This window comes from Microtus oregoni, unplaced genomic scaffold (assembly GCF_018167655.1).
Source record: "Microtus oregoni isolate MIOR12 unplaced genomic scaffold, Mior012 000007F_ref0000211, whole genome shotgun sequence".
In the NCBI taxonomy this organism is placed as follows: Eukaryota; Metazoa; Chordata; class Mammalia; order Rodentia; family Cricetidae; genus Microtus; species Microtus oregoni.
This window is the reverse complement of record NW_024543066.1, coordinates 52,914,120-52,937,289: the sequence shown is the minus strand read 5'-3', so window position 1 is coordinate 52,937,289 and position 23,170 is coordinate 52,914,120. Positions and strand designations below refer to the sequence as shown.

The 23,170-nt window shown below is 52.8% G+C and overlaps 1 protein-coding gene across 1 annotated transcript; it reads left to right on the top strand.

The window, feature by feature from the left end:
- The first annotated feature begins 452 nt into the window (after positions 1-452).
- On the top strand, positions 453-21,584 carry Lmna (lamin A/C). The gene is made up of 12 exons (XM_041655683.1): positions 453-1,255; positions 13,826-13,982; positions 15,149-15,274; positions 15,407-15,577; positions 15,730-15,855; positions 16,941-17,161; positions 17,246-17,468; positions 18,699-18,806; positions 18,902-19,021; positions 19,390-19,479; positions 20,144-20,410; positions 20,643-21,584. The coding sequence occupies exons 1-12, from the start codon at positions 900-902 to the stop codon at positions 20,667-20,669; spliced, it is 1,992 nt and encodes a 663-aa protein (XP_041511617.1). The 5' UTR covers positions 453-899; the 3' UTR covers positions 20,670-21,584.
- Positions 21,585-23,170: the final 1,586 nt, after the last annotated feature.

Below are 23,170 nucleotides of genomic sequence, written 5' to 3'. Positions count from 1 at the left end.
CAGCAGACTTTTTCCAACTGTCTGGGTTCAAAGGAAAGGGGCAGGAGATGGGAGGGACCAGCTCCTGACTTATATTCTTGGCCTTCTCTGGGGAAGGCTTATTGCTTCGGTCTAAAACCCAATGCTTGGTTTCAAAATCAGAAATATAGGGAAGTTGAGGATATAAAGTAGTTCCTCAGCCACCTAAAAATCCAGACGTTCCTTTGCCATCCTGAATGGTCCGTCCCAGTGCGTGGGGGAGAGGTGACTCACTGTTACTACTGGAGGGGGGAGCAGTGGTGGAAGAGGGCTGAGTGACTCACTGATGGGCATCAGCCTCAGCCCTACCCCCCAATTTCCTGACTACATGGCAATGCCTGGCTCTCTCCCTCACTTTGCACCTACTTCCCCCGTCCCTCACCACTACCTTTTGCCCACCCACTCTCATTCCTTGGCTCTGTTCTTTACCCCAGAAAGCCAAAGGCAAGCTTGGAACTGAAAGAGTTGAGCAGGCAGGAACCTATACTGTGAAGCCCCAGGCCAGAAAGCGGTGTTCTGGAGAGGGTGAGGCTTGGCGGTCCAGGCCCCTCCTCACCATACCTGCCCCCGCCCCTTTGGGTCTGGGATGGCTCCTTTAAGAACAGCGGATCCACCCCCTGTAAAGGAGGGCCTATTAGAGCCTGTGCCCTGCTGTCAGTGACTCAGTGTTCGCGGGAACGCAGCCTCAGCTTTGACACCAGCCAACCCAGATCCCGAGGTGCGCCAGCGCCCAGCCCAGATCTCCACGCCTGCCAGGAGCGAGTTTAGAGCCAGCCAGTCGCCGGCTCTCTGTGCCCCTGAGCAGCCTCTGTCCTTCTGTCCAAGTCCCGCGCCCTTCTCGGGACCCCTGCCCAGCGGGCAGCATTGCCACCCTGCCGGCCATGGAGACCCCGTCCCAGCGGCGCGCCACCCGCAGTGGGGCGCAGTCCAGTTCTACTCCGCTGTCGCCCACTCGGATCACCCGACTGCAGGAGAAGGAGGACCTTCAGGAGCTCAACGACCGTCTGGCGGTGTACATTGATCGCGTGCGTTCCCTGGAGACTGAGAATGCAGGGTTGCGCCTTCGCATCACCGAGTCCGAAGAGGTGGTCAGCCGTGAAGTGTCTGGCATCAAGGCGGCCTACGAGGCCGAGCTGGGGGATGCCCGCAAGACCCTCGACTCTGTGGCCAAGGAGCGCGCCCGCCTGCAGTTGGAGCTGAGCAAAGTGCGTGAGGAGTTCAAGGAGCTGAAGGCTCGGTGAGTGAGGCCAGGCCGGCACCAGAGAGGCAGCAGTCACCAGTAACTGGCCACCTAGTCCCCTCCCTCCCCGGAACTGCCTCCCGCGGGTGACTGGCAGTGCCAAGGGGAATAGTCGAGACAGGACACAGAAGGGAGGGGTCTCTGTGAGAGGGTGGGGGATATAAAGAGTAGTGGGGACCTTAGGATCAAGTGCGGTTGACAGCAGGGCCTCATTCTGTCAAGGTGGGATTTTATGGCCATTTGTAGCTTGGGGGATGGGCTTGAGCAAGGCAGAACTGGCTCTACCGGGTCTTGGAACTCTGAACACCTGGGACACATCAGAATGGGTGAAAGGGTTTTAGTAGAACTTTCTTGGGAGTCTTGGCACTATACCAATTTGCCCAACGTGGTTCTGAACACATGGTGTCTGATGAAACAGCTCCCATTCTGACATTTGTCCAGTGGTACTATAGAGGGTTCACCAAGGAAGCATAGTCTCCTTTCCCCCATGGCTGTGTTAGCATGGCCTCCTGCTTCTTTCTAGGAGTTGGGAATGTCTGGGACTTTTCCTAGACTCTCAGGCCCACCAGAAAGAAGCACACCAGGAGATTTGCTCCCCCGCAGATCCCACAGCCCTTGGCCTGCCTGGCCCAGGAATGCAAGGGAGGGAGGGGAGGGAGGCTGGGCACAGAGGCTAATGGCTCAGGAAATACTGTTCTGCCTGGGTCTCAGGCACCCCACTTCAGGGCCTCTCTGCTTGGAGACTTCAAGGTTTGGAAGCTCTGACCTTTTCTCCCTCAGCTGGTGAGCCACTTTCAGTTTCCTAGCCAAGCCAGACTTCTCTCTGGCCCATCCTCTCGGCTGCTGATGTCTTGATCTTGCCTTATTAAACTGCTGGAATACAATGACATTTTTGAAATCCAGCCGTTAGAGAGCTTCAGGCCACTCCCGCCTCACCCATCCCTGCTCCACCCTACCCCACCCTTCTTGACTCCACCTTCTTTCTAAGAAGGCCCTCCAAAGCCTGGGAAGTCTAGGCCGCATTCTTCCTCCTTGACTCCTATTTGCTTCTGTGCTCTTGGTCCTTTTCTCTATGCTGTAGACCCAAGCCACAGCTTTGAAAATGCCTACCTACCTACAGGCGGTAGCTTTAACCTCTCCTCCTCTTTCCTCCTTTTGCATTATCTTCTGCCAAAACTCTGTGTGTCTGTGGTTGGTCATTACTAGATCCCAGGTGGTAAGGATGGCCGACCCATCGCTTCCTCAAGTGCAAACAGAAGTTATGGGTCCAGTCTTTTTCCATGAGGGAAACGAACAACTTAGTGAGAAATGTATGAGGCAAGGTTAGAAGAATCCCAGTGTGTTAACTAGTTAGCTGTCATCGAAACTCGTTCAATCAGCCACCAATGCTCTTCAGTGGAGAAACTGTGTAGTGGATCTGGGGACAGCATTGATCGGAAACAGGGTGGGTGGGTGGTGTCTATTGCTTCTTGTTCATCTAGTCTTCTGCCTCCATGCAGCTGTCCAGGCCTGGGACACCAGGTGGTGTGCGCACTTGTGGGGTAGGGGCCGGGTGATGTGTGGACTTGTTATATTTAGCCACCTGCCTCTGTTCTCTCCTGATCCTAACTGAGGAGGGAGGTGGGGCTTCCGGGAAGGTGGGTGGGCATACACACCTGGGCCCAGGCTGGTGGGACTGGGTGGATAAAGGGAGCTAAGATGGGGTGTCTGCCCTTATGTCTGTAGAAGGAAGGCAAATGGCTGCTGCTCCTTAGTGTGGCTATTGAGCTCAGGCTGAGGTAGAAAAATGGTCTGAATGAAGTTTGGGGAGGAAGAAAGGAACTGACCAAGCCTTTGCACCAAGGCTGGGAAAGGTGACTGGTTTAATGATTAATTGGAGCTCAGAGTTCAGGGTCAGGCTTGGAGTTAGATACAGCTTGTCTGCGAGACCCTGTGACAGTCTTTGACACAACCCAGCTCAGGTCTCTCAACCACACCCACAGGCCCATTCTTTTACAGCTGGATTAAAAGTTTCAAGGGGAGGGAAAGAAAGAAGGGTCCCTCTTTCTTCTTCTCAAGGGGTTTAGGCACCTAAGCTGGGAGAAGGGGACAGTTGGAAGCATCGGGAAGGCTCACCAGTTCCAGGCTTAGGGGTGAATAGGCCTTACTCCAGACAGGACAGCTGCAGCCTCTTCCACCCTAGTGACTTTATAAGAGCCAGCAGGAGATGGGATGTAGACCACAGATGTCTTAAAAGGGAAGGATAGGGGCCTGAATGTCTGCATCTTCTGCCTTCTTCTGAAGCATCCAGGGGTTTCTTCCCTGCCTCCCTCTTTAGTTTTATTTAAGTGTATGTGCGAGTGTGCACACGTGTGAGTGTGCATATGTGCTAGTGTGCACACGTGCGAGAGTGCGTATGTGCCTCAGTGTGCATGGCAGAGCACAACTTGGGAAATTTGGTTCTCTCTTTTTTTTTTTAATATTTATTTATTTATTTATTACGTATACAATATTCTGTCTGTGTGTGTGCCTGTAGAACAGAAGAGGGCACCAGACCTCATTACAGATGGTTGTGAGCCACCATGTGGTTGCTGGGAATTGAACTCAGGACCTCTGGAAGAGCAGCCAGTGCTCTTAACCTCTGAGCCATCTCTCCAGCCCCCTCTCTTTTTTCTTAATGTGGAGCTTGGGGATTGAACTCAGTGTCGTCGGGCCCCACGCCGGGCACTCTTACCCATTAAGCCGTCTTGATAGTCCCCTGCCTCCTTTCCTGGGAGCCTCGGGAGGCAGAGGCAGGGAGAACCGAGTTTAGGTTAGGTTAGCTGAACTTACAAGGTTAGTCAGGGCTATCTCACAGCATAACAAGAGTAAAGCAAACAAGAAGAGGATGCTGGCTGTCCTGTAGTTCCTTCCTACTCACTGCTTGCTTGCTGAGTGCTCAATCTTCTTTTCTTTCTTCTTTGTGAGGGATGACACCAATGGAAGTCAAGGACAACTTGCAGGATCTGGTTCTGTTTCTGTGACACAAGTGCTTGTGGAACTCAGGTGGTTAGGCGTGGTGGCAAACACTTTCACTCCCTGACTCATCTTGCCAAGCCTCAATAAACTAGTCGTTTATTTTTCTTCTGCTCTTTAAAATGCTTAGATGTGCGAGTATTTTGCCTGTGTTTATGCCCCACTTGCATGCCTGATGCCTGGGAAGGTCAGAAGAGGCTCAGATTCTCTGAAACTGACTGTGAGCCACCATGTGGGTGCTGGGAACTGAACGGAGTCCTCTGTAAGAACAAGTGCTCTTAACCACTGAGCCAGCTCTACACACACATACACACACACCACACACGCACGCGCACATACCACCCCCACTCTTTTGTTTGTTTATTTTTTGAGACAGGGTCTCATTTTGTAGTGCTGGCTGGCTTGGAACCAGATATGTAGACCAGGCTGGCTTCAAACCACAAAAATCTACCTGACTCTGCCTCGAGTGGTGGGGTTAAGTACATGCGTCGCCATGCCTGGCCGTCCCTCAAACTCTGAAGACTATATGATTGGTCCTAGAAAGACGGTTCGTCAGTTAAGAACACTTTAGAGGGGCTGGAGAGATGGCTCAGAGGTTAAGAGCATTGCCTGCTCTTCCAAAGGTCCTGAGTTCAATTCCCGGCAACCACATGGTGGCTCACAACCATCTGTAATGAGGTCTGGTGCCCTCTTCTGGCCTGCAGGCATACACACAGACAGAATATCGTATATATCACAAATAAATAAATAAATATTAAAAAAAAAAAGAACACTTTAGAACTGCGCTCAGTTCCCAAACGCAACTCACAACTGCCTGTGACGACAGGGGATCTAATGGGCAACCACACAATACATTGTAATCGCTACATACACACATTTTGAAATTTTTTATTAAAAAAAAAAAGTCTGGGGCTGGAGAGATGGCTCAGTGGTTAAGAGCATTGCCTGCTCTTCCAAAGGTTCTGAGTTCAATTCCCAGCAACCACATGGTGGCTCACAACCATCTGTAATTAGGTCTGGTGCCCTCTTCTGGCCTGCAGACATACATGCAGACAGAATATTGTATACATAATAAATAAATAAATAAAGTATTAAAAAATTTTTAAAAAACTGGTAGAATCTGGAACAGGCACTGAGCATATGAAATTAGAATGGCTAAAGGGCTAGGGTGTGGCTCTGTGACACGGTGCCTACCTAGCACACCCGGGCTGTGTTCCATCCCTGTCACACATGCATGCGCACGCACACACTGTATATTAGGTTGTAGCTAAAGCTCAGTAAAGCATTTGTCTAACATGCTTGGAGCCCTATGTTCAGTCTCTAGTCCTAGTCAGGTGTGGTAGCACAGCTTGTAATCCCCTCCCGACTGAGGCAGGAGTGCGGTGAATCAAGGCTAGTCTGGGCTATATAGAGGCCCAGAGTGTGACCAGAGTGTGCCTTCCCTGAGGAATTGCTGGACTGGGTCTGGGTCAGACCCACAGTGCAGAAGCACCTGTCCCCCTCTAAGGCCTTCGTGCTGCGGCCCCTGGATTGGCAGGCTCCGGTGACTCTGGTTCAGACTGTGGGGGCTGTGGTCATAGGAACAACGGCAGAGGCTAGTCTCATACCCCGAGGGGTGAAAGGTCAGGATGTAAGTGTCTGGCTTCCGGTGGCTACTCTTTTACACCTTCTCTAGCATGAAAGACAGCTCACTTCTGCTGCCTACAGGTCCTGTTCTGAGACTCATGACACATTTGCCACAGTCTGTACCTGGAAAGACCCAGAACTTGCTAGGCTAACCATTATGAAACAGTTCAACTCTGGGAGCACGGTGAATATGCCTTCAGTCTTGAGACTTGGAGTAGGACTTGGCTGCCCTCTGGCAGAACTGTCACACTGATAGAGACAGGTGTCTTTGAGAGTACCTGGGCCCTAGGGGACCCCAGCACATTCTGATTACAAGGAAAGATGTGCAACTAAACTTGGGGGCTGGAAAGTGCTTCAGGAGCCCAGGGGAAACAGAAAAGCCATTCCTCACTAGGGCCATTGCCTTCCCCTGGCCTCAAGCGGTCAACGACACTCCCGCGAGCAACTCAGTAGCTCATTGTCAAGGCTGAACCAGGGACAGCTGGGAGGACAGCTGGGAGGAGACCTTCACCTACAGTTGCGTCCTCTGTCCTCCGCTCTCACACCCTCCTCCCAGCCCGCCCAGCTCTAACACCTGTCACAGCTTGACAGGAGGCTATCTGGAGACCCAGACACTAGGCGGAGTCTCTTCTGTGCTCTCCTCCTTGGCCCCAGGAACGAACTGAAGGCAAGGCCACCAAGCTTTAGCATACACACAGAGACGCTGGAGAAGTGCAGGATCTGCTATCTCTTAGTAAGGTGTTCCACCAACAAGACTAGGTCTCAGTTAAAACAGCTGCTGCCCTCAGTGTCTGTAATTCTAGGTTCACCTTTGTCTCTAAATTGCTGTGTAACCTTGAATTGATCAACTTCCCTCCCTGTAGTTCCTAATAATGAAAGAAAGGGAGTTAGGACAGCTCTCCAGACAGACCTTGGGTTTCAAAGTAGTTCAATGACCCATAAAGTGAGGAAAAGTCCTCTAAATACCACCTGAGAAGTAATGAAACCAAGCACAATCAATTGGAGGCTAGTTAAGAGCCAGTGCAGTTGTTGATAGAACTATTTCCCACAGCGGTGGGATTAAAACCACAGGTCTTCCTGTCTCTCAGAGTTTGTTAGAAATGGTTAATTATTGTGACATTACTGACTTGGCATAGGTTCTGCCTTCACTGCCGTTGGGAAAAGAAAGTTCATTTTAGTGTGTCTACCTTCAGGGCAATAGAAAGGGCCCTATCATTTAGCAGGAGAGTCTGCCCCTGGCATTGACTGACCAGTTTGGGGGACTGGAAGGGAGGCTCCTAGGAAAGACAGGAGTGACCTCTTCAACTGCCAGGGTCAGATATCACATGCCAGCAGCCAGTGCATGGTGCACAGCGACCTTACCTGCTCACCTGCCACTCACATCGGTGTCTCCAGCCTGAAGTTGGTCTCGGCCCTTAGAGATCCCTTAAAAAAGGGCACAGTATTTGGGCGGGGTCTCCCTACCTTACTGTCTAGTTATAGTAGAGGGAGCCAGAATCCTATCTGTTGAAGCCGGGAATAATTCTGGCTAGGATCCTGGGCCCAGATGGGGGAGCTGAGTCATGATGGAGTACAGGGTTCAGAGGGAAGGGAGCCCCAGAGCTTGTTGGGTCGGTAAAGAAACTGCTGAAGTGGGCTTTCCCTGAGGATCACATCAAACACAGCAGGAAGTCGCGGGGACACATAGAATCTCTTTAGGGGCAGCCCAGGGAGTTAGAAGCCTGATAGGCCTTTTGGTTGTGCAGCATGGTGAGGAGGCTTCTGGAAACGGAAGCGGCTGCCACCTCAGCATCTTCCCAGGTTATTGCTGAAATGCAATGATACCTAAAGTCCAAAGCTTCTACTTCCTTTCCTGACTTGGGCGTGGCTGACTCTCTACCTGGGACAGTCAGGGTTAATAAGTGTGACCATACTGAGGGCTGCTAAGTTCCAAGAAGTCGCTGCTGAGCTGCTGAGTAATACTTCATGAGGAGTCCCTCAGGTCCCCTCGGGGCATCCTGTTTTCTTAGGCCACCCTCCTTGCCTTTCTGTTCTCCTCCTCTTGTCTGTCCCCACCCTAACATTTTGTGACAATACAAGCTTGACTTTTGGAATGACAGGCTGGAAAGATGTGAAGTTTGGCAGGGGACTGAACGGAAGGGCGTAGTTTGTGGAGGAGCTGGTTGCTGCTGGGTGTCTAGGACCCCTTTGCTCTGGCCTCTGGCTCCAGCTTCTCTTCTGTACAATGCCACGTTGATACACATAGCAGCTGTGACTCAGGCCTGGCCCCTTGCCAGGCCCATTGCCTCTGCTGGAGAAGTGTCTGAACATGTCAACAGGCCTCCTGGCCTGCTCTGGGCACCAGAATGCTACCAGAATCTCCCTCCTCCTGGAATTAAGACTTGCTTTGTCTTTGGCGAGAGCAACTGAGATCCTGGCTACTCTGGAAGTGGATCTGAGCCACCTCGGATCCCAGGCCTGTTTCGCAGTCCAAGAGAGGCATGAGGAAGCTGGACTTTGCCAACTGTGGGCACATGTGCCCGTGTGGGGAGGTGTGGGACTGTCTGTCAGACCAGGCTGATCCGCCTGCCTCTGCCTCCTGACTGCTGGGATTAGAAGGGGCAAGGGTGGTAGATTCATTAGGCCTTTGTCGTTTTCCTTGGGATCTCCCAGGACAGAGATTCAGAGATTGCACCTTCTGAACTGCCTGCATCTCTGTTGCTCCTCAGGCCACTTGTACTCTAATATCTCCTTTCCTTTCTCCCCCTTTCCTTCCAGTAATCCTCTTGCCTCACTCCCCAAACCCTCTCTTCCCTTTTCTTTTTGTGTTGGGAACTGAACCCAGGAAATCCAAGCTCCCCCCGCCCCCTTCTTTGCTTGCCCCTGGTGGGTAGGTTTTTAGTGTCTGGACCTGACCCTCTCTCAGCTTTCCAGTCTTACGTCTGTGAAAGTGCAGAAATAAGGCCAAAGGTCAGTCTAAAAGCCCCAGCACCTGAGCTCTACATCAAGAGACGCAGAAAAGTCAAAGATCCCGCAGATAAAACCTGGGCTGAAGCGGACGCAGCTCAGTGGGCATAGGGAATTTGTGGGGAGCTGTGGAGGGTTAGCTACTGAACCCTCTCTTTATTTATGCAGCGCAAGCATCATTCATGATTAAGATAAAGGACACTGCGTCGTTAATGGAAAAAAAAATAGGGCCTGGGAATGTAACTTAAGGGGTTTGTGTTTGATCCCCAACACCCCATAAACCACATGTCGTCCCAGCACTTGGAGGCAGGAGGAGTTTAAGGTCATCCTTGACTACTTAGCCAATTCGAGGCAGTTTAGGAACTTGAGACCCTGTTATGAATAAAAATAAATAGTAAATAAACGAGTGAGGGTCCAGGTCGCGCAGGGGCTTGGGCAGGGTAGGCCGGAAGTTATCAAGGTAGGGGTTGTCCCCAGAAGAATCTGGGAGCAGCGCTTCAGGACCCTGCCCAGCCACAGGGGTCACCGGATCTTTCCGGAACTCCAGGGGCGCGAGGCCTCGCTCGCTCTTTCTGGTCCAGCTATGGGGAACGCCGAGGCCCGGTGAGGCTGGCTGCGGGCGGGCGGGGCGTGGGCCTGTCCGTCGTCCCCCTCCTGCGCCTTATTTTTAGCCCAGTGTAGAGTCTGAGCGGCTGGTCCCTCCCCCAGGACCGAGGAGGAAATGCAGGCCACTCCCTCTGGGTTTAGGCTGTTGCTCCCGGCAACCAGGCCAAACAGGCCGCGAGGCTTCCATATCTGGCGTCTGAGGTGACCGAGGAGGATGACTCAGTGGGCGGGTCAGAGCCTGGCCCTGTGCCCATCCAGCCCCTCTGCCACTGCTGTCTTTCTTCCCTAAAGCAGCTCGGGACCCCAGCCTTGTCCCCCCACCACCGAAGGCTTCTCACTTACCTTATTCTTATCCCCTCCCCCACCCCCCTTCTTTGAGCCAGGATTGCCCATTGGGATGAGTTAAACCGGATACCCAGCCCTTCTTGCCCCTGACCCCCAGAGGCAGCGGGGATGCAGGCACTCCGTTGTTCACGCAGGACACTCTCATGACACCAGGCCTGGAACAGGACGCAGGCAGGCAGGTCTCCCTGCCCCTGAGAGCCCTGGACGACTTACCCCCCCTGCCCTGGTTATTGTGGGTCTGAGCATGAGTCACCCAAGGAGCCCCGGTTACTATCCCTTTCCAGCTCCCCTGGTCGCCCCACCCAGTGCTCCATACCAACCCAGCACAAATCCAGCTTTCCCACTACCACACCCAGTGGGTTGTAGCTGGGCCACACCTCTATGGCAGCGCCTGGCTGCAGAGGCCTAGTCCCGTCCAGTGTCCTCAAGGCCTGTCCAGGCTGAGGCCCTCCTCTCCTAGGAAGGGAATAGTGTTTGGTAGAGAATAGCCGTGTAACTCGAAACTTTTCTCTCTCTCTCTTGTTTATCTATTTTTAAATAATATCAAACAATTCTGTTATAGTGTTATTTAAACATGTAAATTGTGTTGCTGTCCATAAAGTATGCTTTTCTTCCTTTCTTCCTTCCTTTCTTTCTTTCTTTTTCTTTTTTGGTTTTTGGTTTGTGGCCCAGAACTCAGAGATACACGTGTTAGAATAGTATCTCACTATGTAATCCTGGCTGGCCCAGAACCCTCTAGGTGTACCAGGATGGCCTGGAACTCACCCAGATCCCGGCCTCTGCTCCCAAGCACTGAGAGCTGAAGTTAGTATCCACCATGATGCCAGACTTAAGAAAGGCTTTTAAAAGAGAGAGAGAGAGAGAGAGAGAGAGCGCCAGCCAGATAAGCTGGGCCCTGATGGTGCACCAATGGCACCCAGCCTTTGGAGGCAGACAGATCTCTGAGTTTGAGGCCAGCCTGGTCTATAGAGTAAGCTCCAGGACAGCCAGGGCTACACAGAGAAACCCTGCCTCAAAAAACTCAAAAAAAAAAAACAAAAAAACAAAAAAAAAGAATTAGAGAAGAGGGAGACGCCCCCACACATTTCTTAGGGTGTGCTTGTGGCTTTCTGTCTACTAAGCTCCTAAGGTCTGAGTCATGAGCTTGTGGGTGACAGTGGCTGACTCCTTCCCCTAGATGAGGCTCCCCATGCCTGATGAAGAAAACCACAAAAGCTCTTCCCTGATTCCATCTGCTTGAGGTTTCCCTCGGCTACAGGGTGTGTCTTCGTCTTTAATGGAGTCTCTTCAGCGCTGGGCAGAGGAAGGGAAACAGTCCTGGTTTCATTGAAGGCATGTGCTGAATTGGTACAGAGAGGAACTCAAACCCTGCTTTCCTCAGGGCCCTGGCTGGAACTCTCGCTGCCCTGTCCCTTTCTGTAATCACATTGGTGATGGCGACTGTCTCCAGGGGCAGCCAAGTTAACACTGTCATAGTTCCAGAGTGCCCGCCATACTGTCATATGCAACACAATATTTCTGTCAGTGGAGGGTCACATATGAGGAGGGTCCCAAAATTTTCTCTCATCTTGTGTGAGCACACTGTGATGTTTCTATAATGATGAAACTAACAACTCACAACACACTCCATTGTTAAGTTGACACATGACTATATTATCATAAACCCAACCCTGTGCATATCAGACCATAACTCAGGACAGGAGAACGACAGGGCCGCTGCACCACAGCCAAGGACAAGGGGGACCCTGGGAATTCCCCCTCTAGGTGTCCAAGCAGGCTGAACTAGGACCTGTCCTGGAGCATGTTCCAAAGGCAGCCTCACCGCCATCAGGGACGGATTTGTTCAATGGGCTCTGCTTTCTTCTCTCTCCTGGCTTATTTCTTCATTCTTTCTACACTGGTGGCTTAGGAAGGCAGTGAGGTAGAGGGTGAATCCGTGAGAACGTGGCCCCTGCCACTGTTTGCTGTCCCCTCTGGGCCTCAGTGTCCTTCTCTCTGAAAGGACTCCTTCTGAGTGAGTCTCAGCAGCAGCAGCTGCCCTGCAGAGGCCTTCATGGTGAAGAGGCCCCTCTGGGACATGGTGCCTTGGAGCTCGGATGCTTGGTTTGCAACTTGCTTCACCCGGGTTTTTTCTTCATTTTCTTTCCTCCCCTGCAGCTGCCTCAGCTTTGGAAAAGTTCTGAAGTCATGGAAAGTTGGGGCTGTGCTTCTAGCCAGAGCTGGCCGGATGGCAGCCAAAACCTGAGCTGGGTTTTGACTTTATTTTTAGCTTTTCCTGCTAAGATGGAGGAGAAGTCGTCTCTGGTTCTGGAAAGGCCTCTGCAGGAGAAAGACACTATTGCATTAAATAAATTGTTTTGCCTTGTGAATGGAGCAACCACACCCTCTGGGACACTCTTCTTTGGCCCTCTGTTGCCTCCCAAATCAGCAGAGCCCAGGGGGAGGGTGTGGCTCCCCCTCTGTAGCTCCCCAGGTCTAGCCTTTTCTTTCCTGCTAGGCCTGTTATTGCTGAGGGATTTTCCATCAGGGCTGCTCTTCCTGGAGTGGGTTCCCCACGTTCTTTCCTTTTTAATCTGGGGAGGGGGGAGATGACAAATGAGTACTGGCCTAGGTGGGGTAGAGGCTGGAGGCTGGAGGAGCCTGGGGTGTTGGTCTCTTTTCACCCAGTTTGAAACATGGTTTCTTGTTTGCTGCTGCATAAGGAGGGTAATGGAGCTGCAAGCTTCCAGGGATGTGCTCTCGGCCTCCCATCTCGCAGTGGAAATGCTGGGGTTCCATAATGCTGTGGTTCCATACACACTTTATGTGGCTGAGGCTCCAAACAGTTCTTCATGCTTGCAGAGCAAGTGAGTTGCCCAGAGCTGCCTCCTCAGCCCCTGGTGTGCCTTTTTCTGTGGCAGGCTCCAGCTGAGACCTGAGAAAGCTGCAGGTTGCTGCTAGCAACAGGTCCTTGCTAGAGAGTGGGCTTCTCTGCCACTCCTAGGGTCTACTGCTCCCCGCCCTCTTTGGTACTTGTGAAGGAATTATGTCTGGAAAGTTCTCAGCCTTTCCAGAGATTTTCAGGAAATTAGGGCCTCTCTTGCTCACTAGCAGAAAGAATCAGGAATGTGGGAGAGACAGAGGTAGCCTCCCATGGTAGAGTCTTGCTAAAGCTACGGATAAGGGGTGGCTCCAGACCTGGGATCCAGAGAGCGACATCTGGAGTGAGAAGGTTTAGCCTCTGTCATGGCTCTGATGGAGGAGCAGGGGTCTTAAGATTAAGTCCTAGGGATGCTGGAGAGATGGCTTAGGGGTTAAGAGCATTGCCTCCTCTTCCAAAGGTCCTGAGTTCAATTCCCAGCAACCACATGGTGGCTCACAACCATCTGTAATGGGATCTGGTGCCCTCTTCTGGCCTGCAGTCATACACACAGATAGAATATTGTATACATAATAAATAAATATTTTAAAAAAAAAGATTAAGTCCTAGGAAGAGAATGGTTTCATGCTATGCCTCTTTGTCCTTGTCCTTGGTCTCCCTAGCCAGACTTGTTTTTCCCAAAGTCCCATAATGGGCAAAAGGGATTAGACCATTTTGAAACTCAAATTGAGAGGTATTGGGCTTTAGGGTGTGTGTGTGTGTGTGTGTGTGTGTGTGTGTGTGTCCAAGACACTCCAGTCTGTTTGCACCAAGGGAGGGAAGCAAACTGAATGGGAGCCCGGTGGAGTCCAGGGGAGGAAAAGGTTAAGGCCCTGTGTGGGAAGGGGGTGGGAAACAAAGGTGCCCTGTCTATTTTAGAGGGAATGGGAGGAGAAGAGGGCCAGCATTTATATCATGCGATCTCACTTTGCCCTTGGCCCCAGGCACGTTCCTGGGCCCTGAGTCATGGGAAGAGTAGAGAAGCAAAAAGGGGCTTTTGGGAAATCTTGGGAGGTGAGAACCCAGCCCCAGAAGCTCGTGGATGCAAACAATCCTAGGATAAGGATGCCCTCTTCTGACAGTTGGGAGGACCACAGGGCGGTCCTGTCCTAGCCAAGCAGGGTCCTGAAACCAATGCTTTTCTTTTCTAGCAATACCAAGAAGGAGGGCGACTTGCTGGCTGCTCAGGCCCGGCTCAAGGACCTGGAGGCTCTTCTCAACTCCAAGGAAGCTGCACTGAGCACCGCTCTCAGCGAGAAGCGCACACTAGAGGGTGAACTCCATGACCTGCGGGGGCAGGTAGCCAAGGTAGGCCACTGTCTGGGGCCCTTCTGTGACCCCAGTGACCCAGCCTGATGGATGGATGTGGACTCTTCCTTAGCCTGCCCTTGGGAGGGGTCTGACCTGTCACCCAGTCCCAAGGCCGTTCACCTGTCTAGCGTCACTTAGCTAGTCTAAACCTTTGCTCATCCTTCTTTGGCCTTCAGGGAACATAGCACAGTGAATTTAAACCATCCACAAACCAGTTCCATTTAGCTGCAGAGTGTGCTGTGCATAGCCCTAGATCCCACCCCCCCACCCCCATCTCCTCTAGACAGCCTAAGCTCTTCAGAGGCCATAGCAGAGCACCCATGGCTCATTATCCCTAGGTGTGGGTCAGTACTTCTGTGTGTGCCAGGGCCCACCACTTCCTCTCTGGTCCTCTCGTCTCTCAGACTCCATGACAGGGACAGGACTGAGGAGCTAGTGGTGTAGTATCATGTTCTTGCCTGCTCGGAGTGGGCCAGGCCTGGAGCCCACAACAAGCTGGCATCCGGTGTTCTCCCTTCCCGGTCTTCTTCTCACCCCATCACATTCTGAAACACAGGAGAAGCCAGCAGGCTGACTCCAAAGCCAAAGCTGGCCCCTCTCCTCCCTCCCCAGCTCTTCCAGGCCCTCTGACCAGCCTGCACATTCCAAGATGCATGGCTTAGCTGTGCTTCCTGCGGGGACTTTTTCCAGGGCAGATAAGGGTACTTCCTGGCCTGCCCCTGCCTGTTGGTCCTACCCCCTCTCCTCCCCGGAACATGGGCTCTGTCCTCCTGCCCCTCTGCTTCCACGTGGCCCTCAACTACTGTGTGGCACCAAGAAAGGGAGACCCCAGAGGGGAGCTTATTATTGATGTTAGTGAAGTTTTTGTTTTTTTCGCTTATTTATTTATTTATTTTTTTATTTTGTGGGCTCCTGGATGCCACAACACACGTTGAGAGGAGCTGCTGTGGGGATCTGTTCTCTCTTTCTGCCACTTGGGCCCTAAGGATAGAACTTAGGCTGTCAGGCCTGAGGGCCAGCGTCCTTAGCTGCTGAGCCATCTCCCTGGGCCTCACCTGTGATTTCTTATTGCCCTGGCTACCATGAGTAGTCCCGTTCTCCCTGGGGACAGCTATCACATGGCTTCTTTGGTATGTCCATGACCTCAGCTTTTGTCCTCTCAGCTTGAGGCAGCCCTAGGTGAGGCTAAGAAGCAACTTCAGGATGAGATGCTGCGGCGAGTGGATGCTGAGAACAGGCTGCAGACCCTGAAGGAGGAGCTGGACTTCCAGAAGAATATCTATAGTGAGGTGAGCGCCTGCAGCGTGGCTCCCAGGCTGATGGAGGGCTGCCCGTGGTTAAGGCAGGACGGAGCAAGGGCTTCGGGGTCTCAGCTTTTGAGGAGCCATTCTGATGTGTATTCCTGTCTTGAACTCTTTCAGGAGCTGCGTGAGACCAAGCGCCGGCATGAGACCCGTCTGGTGGAGATTGATAACGGGAAGCAGCGTGAGTTTGAGAGCCGGCTGGCAGACGCCTTGCAGGAGCTGCGGGCCCAGCATGAGGACCAGGTGGAACAATATAAGAAGGAGCTAGAGAAGACATACTCGGCCAAGGTGCTGGCTTCACCCCATCCTCTCCTGGTGCTGCCCCAGCAGCCTATCCTACCCATGCTGGGTGTGCCTGGGGATGGGTAGACGGGACAGGACCCGAGGCTGCAGCGCGACACCATTCTCAGGTTTGTTCTAATACTGTGTGCTCCCTGCAGCTGGATAATGCCAGGCAGTCTGCTGAGAGAAACAGCAACCTAGTGGGGGCTGCCCACGAGGAGCTCCAGCAGTCTCGAATCCGCATTGACAGCCTCTCGGCCCAGCTCAGCCAGCTCCAGAAACAGGTGAACTGGTTTCTATTCTCTAGGATTAAGCTTTTCCACTAGGGCACTGGGCTGAGCAGATATTGCAAAAGCCCACTGGGAAGAGGGGAGTGGAGGGGAAGACCCCAGGACCCCACACTCTGGAGTCTGATGCCTGCCTGGTGTTCCCCGTAAGCTTACCTTGATCCTCGGGGTCTCTGTTTTACCATCTGTGTATGAAAGGTTTTTCCTGTTTATTTTGTGCATGCTGGGGATGGAACCCGAGGCCTCGTGCATGGCAAACAGTTGTTTTAACTGAGTTATAGTCCCAGCTTCATTTCCTATTTGAAAACGGAGATTACCTTGAACTGGACTTGCAGCTTCATTGGTAGAGCGCTTGCTTATCATGCACAAAGCCCTGTTTCTATCCCTCGCATGACGCAGAACTGGGCATGGAGGTGCATGTTCAGGCTGAAGTAGCAGAGATTCAAGTCATCCTCAACTATACAGCAAGTTTGAGACCAGCCTAGACTACTTGAGATCCTGTCTCAAAAAAAGAAAAGAAGCCAGGCTGGGCAGTGTTGGCACACGCCTTTAGTCCCAGCCCTCAGGAGGCAGAGGCAGGCAGATCTCTTTGAGTTTGAGGCCTGTCTGGTCTACAGAGTGAGTTCCAGAACAGGCTCCAAAGCTGTTCTTGCTCTCCCCATTTCACAGGTCTGTCATAACACTGTGGTGTGCAATGTCACAAGTAATATTATTTTATTTTATTTTATTTTTTTATTTTTTGGTTTTTTTGAGACAGGGTATCTCTGTGGTTTTGGAGCCTGTCCTGGAACTAGCTCTTGTAGACCAGGCTGGTCTCGAACTCACAGAGATCCGCCTGCCTCTGCCTCCCAAGTGCTGGGATTAAAGGCGCGTGCCACAACTGCCCGGCAAGTGATATTATTTTAGATGGTTGTGCTATTTGTGACCAAAGAAGATAGGGGTCTAGCTTCAGAATGAGAGGTTTCAGTTAGATGTTAGAAAGAGCTTCCTGGCCACTGGATAAGTGTTCTAATGAGAGCCTACAGATCCCTGGTACCCCTCCCTCTTCAGCTTGGGAACTCATCACACCTTGCCTTTCCCAGCTGGCAGCCAAGGAAGCAAAGCTGCGTGACCTGGAGGACTCGCTGGCCCGGGAGCGGGATACTAGCCGGCGGCTGCTGGCCGAGAAAGAGCGAGAGATGGCTGAGATGCGGGCAAGGATGCAGCAGCAGCTGGATGAGTACCAGGAGTTGCTGGACATCAAGCTGGCCCTGGACATGGAGATCCATGCCTATAGAAAGCTGCTGGAGGGCGAGGAGGAGAGGTGAGCCTGGAGGGGTCAGGAGACGTTGGAAGGAGCCCCTGGCCTGCAGCTACCACGACTAACGCCTTGTCTCTGCCTTCTCAGGCTACGCCTGTCCCCCAGCCCTACCTCGCAGCGCAGCCGTGGCCGCACCTCCTCCCACTCATCCCAATCGCAGGGTGGAGGCAGCGTCACCAAAAAGCGCAAGCTGGAGTCCTCTGAGAGCCGGAGCAGCTTCTCACAGCATGCTCGAACTAGCGGGCGCGTGGCTGTGGAGGAAGTCGATGAGGAAGGAAAGTTTGTGCGGCTGCGCAACAAGTCCAACGAGGTGAGCCTCTGGATCAGGGTCCTGTATTCAGTGACTGGGAGACCCTGGTGCTCGTGGAGCATCCGTCTCTCTGTCTGGGTTTTGGAGTGTGTGGCAGTTCCTACATCTCTACATTGTTGGGAAGATGAAAGGTACCAGTGTGTGTGGCACAGCATACATGTCCACACGGTCACAGCATGACTCTTGAGGGACAGGCTAGAGGGGGTAGAGGGCTTGAAGGCCGGAGATGGTGGTCGCAGTCCTGCCTTTCTTTTTCTTTCTTTCTTTCTTCCTTCCTTCCTTCCTTCCTTTCTTTTTCCTTTTTTCTTTCTTTTTTTGAGACAGGGTTTCTCTATAGCTTTGGAGCCTGTCCTGGAACTAGCTCTTGTAGACCAGGCTGGCCTCGAACTCACAGAGATCCACCTGCCTCTGCCTCCCAAGTGCTGGGATTAAAGGCGTGCGCCACCACCGCCAGCCTTTCTCTCTCTCTCTCTCTCTCTCCCTCCCTCCCTCCCATTCTTTCTTTCTTTCTTTCTTTCTTATTTATTTATTTATTATTATTTTTTTTTTTTTTGGTTTTTCGAGACAGGGTTTCTCTGTGGTTTTGGAGCCTGTCCTGGAACCAGCTCTTGTAGACCAGGCTGGTCTCGAACTCACAGAGATCCGCCTGCCTCTGCCTCCCAAGTGCTGGGATTATTTCTTTCTTTTTTAAAGATTTATTTATTTTTATTATGTATACAGTATTGAATTCAGGATCTTTGGAAGAGCAGGCAGTGCTCTTAACCACTGAGCCATCTCTCCAGCCCCCCCTTTCTTTCTTTTTTTTTTCCTTCTTTCTTTCTTTTTTTCGAGACAGGGCTTCTCTGTAGCTTTGGAGCCTGTCCTGGAACTAGCTCTTCTAGACCAGGCTGTCCTCAAACTCACAGAGATCTGCCTGCCTTTGCCTCCCAAGTGCGGGGATTAAAGGCTGCATCGTCACCTCCGGCCTTTTTCCTCCCTCCCTCCCTCTCTCCCTCCTTTCTTTCCTTCTTTCTTTCTTTCTTTCTTTCTTTCTTTCTTTCTTTCAGATGGAATCTTGCCCAGACTGGTTTCTGTTCTCTAGGATTAAGCTATTCCCCTGCCTCAGCCTCACCTCCATAGTAGCTGGTACTATAAGTGTACACTATGGCACCTAGCCTATTTCTGATCTTATGTGAAAAAAGCCAAGCACCAGGTTGAGCCTTCCTGTTCTCCTTCCTCCCGCATTGGCAGGACCAGTCCATGGGCAACTGGCAGATCAAGCGTCAGAATGGTGACGACCCGCTGATGACATATCGCTTCCCACCAAAGTTCACTCTAAAGGCTGGCCAAGTGGTGACGGTGAGCGGAAGGGCGTTTGGAACTTGGGAGGGGAGAAGTTGGCTTCGGACAGGAGCATTAAGAGTAAGCACTCTTTTTAAACTGTCTTTTTCCAGATCTGGGCTTCGGGAGCTGGGGCCACCCATAGCCCTCCTACCGACTTGGTGTGGAAGGCGCAGAACACCTGGGGCTGTGGGAACAGCCTTCGCACGGCCCTCATCAACTCCACCGGAGAAGTGAGTGTGCTGCAGCAGGCCTCTTGCTGGAGGAGGCTCCCCCTGGTGGCCATAATGGGAGCCAGCTACCCCAAACCCAATGCAACCTGCCCATTTGGGATCGCTTTCCTGAGCCCAAGTGCCCACCCAGGAAGCAAGCTAGAAGTCTCTCCCCAGTAGGATGATGGGTGGAAGTCAGCCAGTGAATGGTGCTAGCCATAGACTCCAGCCTTAAGCACCGAGCTCCCAGTGGTGTCCTTCCTACATGTGTGTACAAGCACATCCCTTAGTTCGGAGCAAACAGCCAGTTAGATAGAGGGCAGAGCCTGGTTAGATAGGCTGCGCAGCCCCCACCCCTGACTCTCGCGCCTGGGTCTATGTCCCCACAGGAAGTGGCCATGCGCAAGCTGGTGCGCTCAGTGACCGTGGTTGAGGACGATGAGGATGAGGATGGAGATGAGCTGCTCCATCACCACCACGTGAGTGGCAGCCGCCGCTGAGACCCAGCCCATATGGGTAGCCTACCTGCCTAGGGCAGCTCTCCTGCCACCATGCCAAAGTCTTTTCATTAAAAAATGTTTTGGAATGCCACTCGCTGCCCTGGCCTTTCTTCTCTTTCCTTCCTTTACCTTGAACAGGGAACCCAGGTGTCTGGTAAGGAAGGGACTGGGAACTTTCCCACGGTGGCAGTGGACAGGGATCTGATTTGTCTCCTGGGGAGAGGAGGGGAGGACAGAGATGGCCCCAGCCCTGCCCCCTTCCCCACTGCCACTGCTTGCATCCTCTCTGTCCCCTCTCCACCTGCTGCACGCTTCTTTTCCCGGATTTCCCTGCAACAATATCTTCTCGTTTCTGTCCCCTCACAAATTAACTATCTCCACCTTTGATCTCCCTCTCAGTTCCCCTGTAAGTTTCTCGGACTCAGGAGAGAGTGAAAGCCACACCTCTCCGTCTCGAAGCCTTCCTGGCTGTTTTCCTCTGCCATGTCCTTTCTCCCAGGCACAAACCTCCCAAGTCCCTATTCACTCTGGCTCTCTGGGTACAGAGGCCACCTTCCTGCCCAATAGCCAGGAAACCAGAGGAGCCCAGAGCCTGGGTGCTGGTCCTAAGCAGTCACCTCCTGAGCCTTGTCTCCCTTCCCAGGGCTCCCACTGCAGCAGCTCGGGGGACCCCGCTGAATACAACCTGCGCTCACGCACCGTGCTGTGTGGGACTTGTGGGCAGCCTGCCGACAAGGCTGCCGGTGGCTCGGGAGCCCAGGTGGGCGGATCCATCTCCTCTGGCTCTTCTGCCTCCAGTGTCACAGTCACTCGAAGCTACCGCAGTGTGGGGGGCAGTGGGGGTGGCAGCTTCGGGGACAGCCTAGTCACCCGCTCCTACCTCCTGGGCAACTCCCGTCCCCGGATCCAGGTGAGTCTTCTCCTTGCCTCTTCCCCTACAGCAGGGCACTGCTCACTGAGCAGCCGGGCAGGGCAGGCTATGGGAGTGGGACCCTCCTCGCAGCCCCTTTGGCACCCTGCCCCTCCTGTCTGCACCCCAGACTCGAGGACAGAGCCAGGGCCAGAGTGTGAGGGTTGGGGTCGGGAGGGAGAGGAGGGCCGCCACTATGCTCACACCTCTGCCTCCTTCTCTTCTCTCTTAGAGCCCCCAGAACTGCAGCATCATGTAATCTGGGACCTGCTGGGCAGGGGTGGGGGCAGAGGCCTCCCGCTCCCTCCTTACCTCCTGCCCACCTCCTGCTCTGCCCCTTGTGGGAGCAGGCCTGAAGCCAAAGAAAAATTTAGTCCCTGCTTTTGGTTTTTTTCTTCTATGTTTTTTCTAAGAGAAGTTATTTTCTACAGTGGTTTTATACTGAAGGAAAAACAGGAGCAGAAAAGTCTCTGTCTCAGTCCTCAGTCCTTGCCTTGCTTCCTCTGTATCTGCCTTAAAACCCCAGGGCTTCTCCTCGGAGCCCAGGGCGAGGACGCCGTTATAGAATCTAGTTTTTGTCCCGCTGCCTTGGCCTCGCGCTCTTCCCAGAACCCTGTGATATGGTGCCTGAGAGGCAGGCGCGGAGTTCCTATCAGCCTTCTCCAGACAGCTGGCCCACTGCCATGCCAGCTGCAGAGAAGGGGAGTGCAGAGGGGATGGCTGAGAGGTCAACCCCTCCTGGGTCCACTGCACTTGGCGGAGGCTCCTCGGCCTGCCTTACCCTCCTCTTCCTGCCCCACCCCACCCCGAGCCTGGAGTCAATGGATTCTCCCAGGCACCTCTGCCTTGCTTGCTTTTTCTATATTTTATTTAGACAAGAGATGGGATGAGGTAGAAGGAGGAGGGAGGGTAGTTTGAGCCCACCTTTTACCAGCTTTAGAGCCTGGTGGGCCCTGTCAAGTCACTGAAAGGCAAAGTCAAGTGGGGTACAGGGAAGAGCGAGAAAGTAGGGTGCTCGAAAGGGTGAGAGCCTGCTGGGGTCCTGCTACTGGGGAGGCCAGTGCGTAGAGGGTGTGGTGATTGGTGGGTACAGCAAACACTAAGGAGCCCTTCGCCCCATGTCCCATCTGCATCCCTGCTCTCCCTCCAAATCAATACACTAGTTCTTTCCATCTCGGATGCTGTCGTGTCTCTTTGTTGGCTGTCACGTGTGTTTTGAGGGGCAGACACATGCACACACAGGTGTCGCGTCACCGCATCGATGCTACCCAGCCTCCCCCTTACCTGGGGCCGTAGGAAGATGTGAACGTGCGTGTTGGCACCGTAGGGGGCGTCTGTGGAGACTGGCATTTCTGTCCTCACCTTCATCCGCCCTGCGCTGAGCCAGTACCTTCTAACCAGGGCCCTCAAGCGTGACTGGAAGACACAGGAAAACAGTCGGAGTGACTGGGTAGGGGGCGGCAGAGCTTCCCTTGCAAGAGGCCACCCCTGTAGTCCAGCGCTCTAGATGCTGTGGCGCCCTGGTGGGCTGAGACTCTGGGCGTGGGGGGGGGTCAGGTGTGGCTCACACCTGTCGTCTCAGCACCTGGGAGCAGAGGCAGGAGGCCTGCTCTACATAGTGAGTTCCAAGCATCACAAAAAGAAGAAAGGGAGGAAAAGGCTGGGGTGTGGTGAGTTTGAGGCTCGCCTGGGATACATGAGACCCTGTTTTGAAAACAAAATGTTATCATTTTGGGCTGGAGAGGTGGCTCAGTGGTTAAGAGCACTGTCTGCTCTTCCAGAGGCTCTGAGTTCAATTCCCAACAACCACATGGTGGCTCACAGCCATCTGTAATGAGATCTGGCGCCCTCTTCTGGCCTGCAGGCATACATGGAGGCAGAATGTCGTATACATAATAAATAAATAAAATCTTTAAAAAAAAAATGAGCCGGGCGATGGTGGCGCACGCCTTTAATCCCAGCACTCGGGAGGCAGAGGAAGGCGGATCTCTGTGAGTTCGAGACCAGCCTGGTCTACAGAGCTAGTTCCAGGACAGGCTCCAAAGCCACAGAGAAACCCTGTCTCGAAAAAGCAAAAAATAAATAAATAATAAAAAAATGTTAGCATTTCCTAGATAGAAGAGCTGGAAGGCTAGGTGGTGGCGGCTCATGCCTTTAATCCCAGCATTTGGGAGGCAGAGACAGGTGGATCTCTGTGAGTTCGAGGCCACCCTGGTTTACAGAGGTAGTTCCAGGCTAGACTCCAAAGATACAGTGAAACTCTATCTCTAAACCCTATCTCTAAAAACAAAACAAAAAAGAAAAGGCTGAAGAGATGGCTCAGAAGTTAAGAGCTTGTTCTGCCCTCTCAGAGGACCTGGGCCTGATCCCCAGTACTCCTGCCTCGCAGCTCACGACTGCCTGCCTGTAGCTCCAGCTCTAGGACATCCAACAGTCTTCAGGTCTCCAAGGACAGCTGTTTCATATATGCACCCCCAAATACTCGAGTTAAACTCTTTTAAAGAAATGAGTCAGGTATGGTGTTGTGTGCCTTTAATCCCAGCATTCCAGAGGTGGAGGCAGGTGGATCTCTGAGTTCAAGGCCAACCTGTTATATATTAGCAAGTTCCCACAACCAGGGCTGCATAGAAGAGGTCCCTGTCTTTAAAGCAAGCAGGTGGGGGGGGGGCGTCAAGGGCCAATGAGATGACTTCATAGGTGAAGGCACTTGCTAACCTAAATTCCATCCCTAAGACCCACCTGATTCCTGCACATTGCCTG

Bases quoted from the DNA above. Each gene is read 5' to 3' on its own strand.
- Lmna (XM_041655683.1), top strand. From the start codon at position 900: ATGGAGACCCCGTCCCAGCGGCGCGCCACCCGCAGTGGGGCGCAGTCC. The intron at 17,162-17,245 runs GTGAGCCTGGAG...CTGCCTTCTCAG, and splicing joins CTGGAGGGCGAGGAGGAGAG to GCTACGCCTGTCCCCCAGCC. The intron at 18,807-18,901 runs GTGAGCGGAAGG...GTCTTTTTCCAG, and splicing joins AGGCTGGCCAAGTGGTGACG to ATCTGGGCTTCGGGAGCTGG.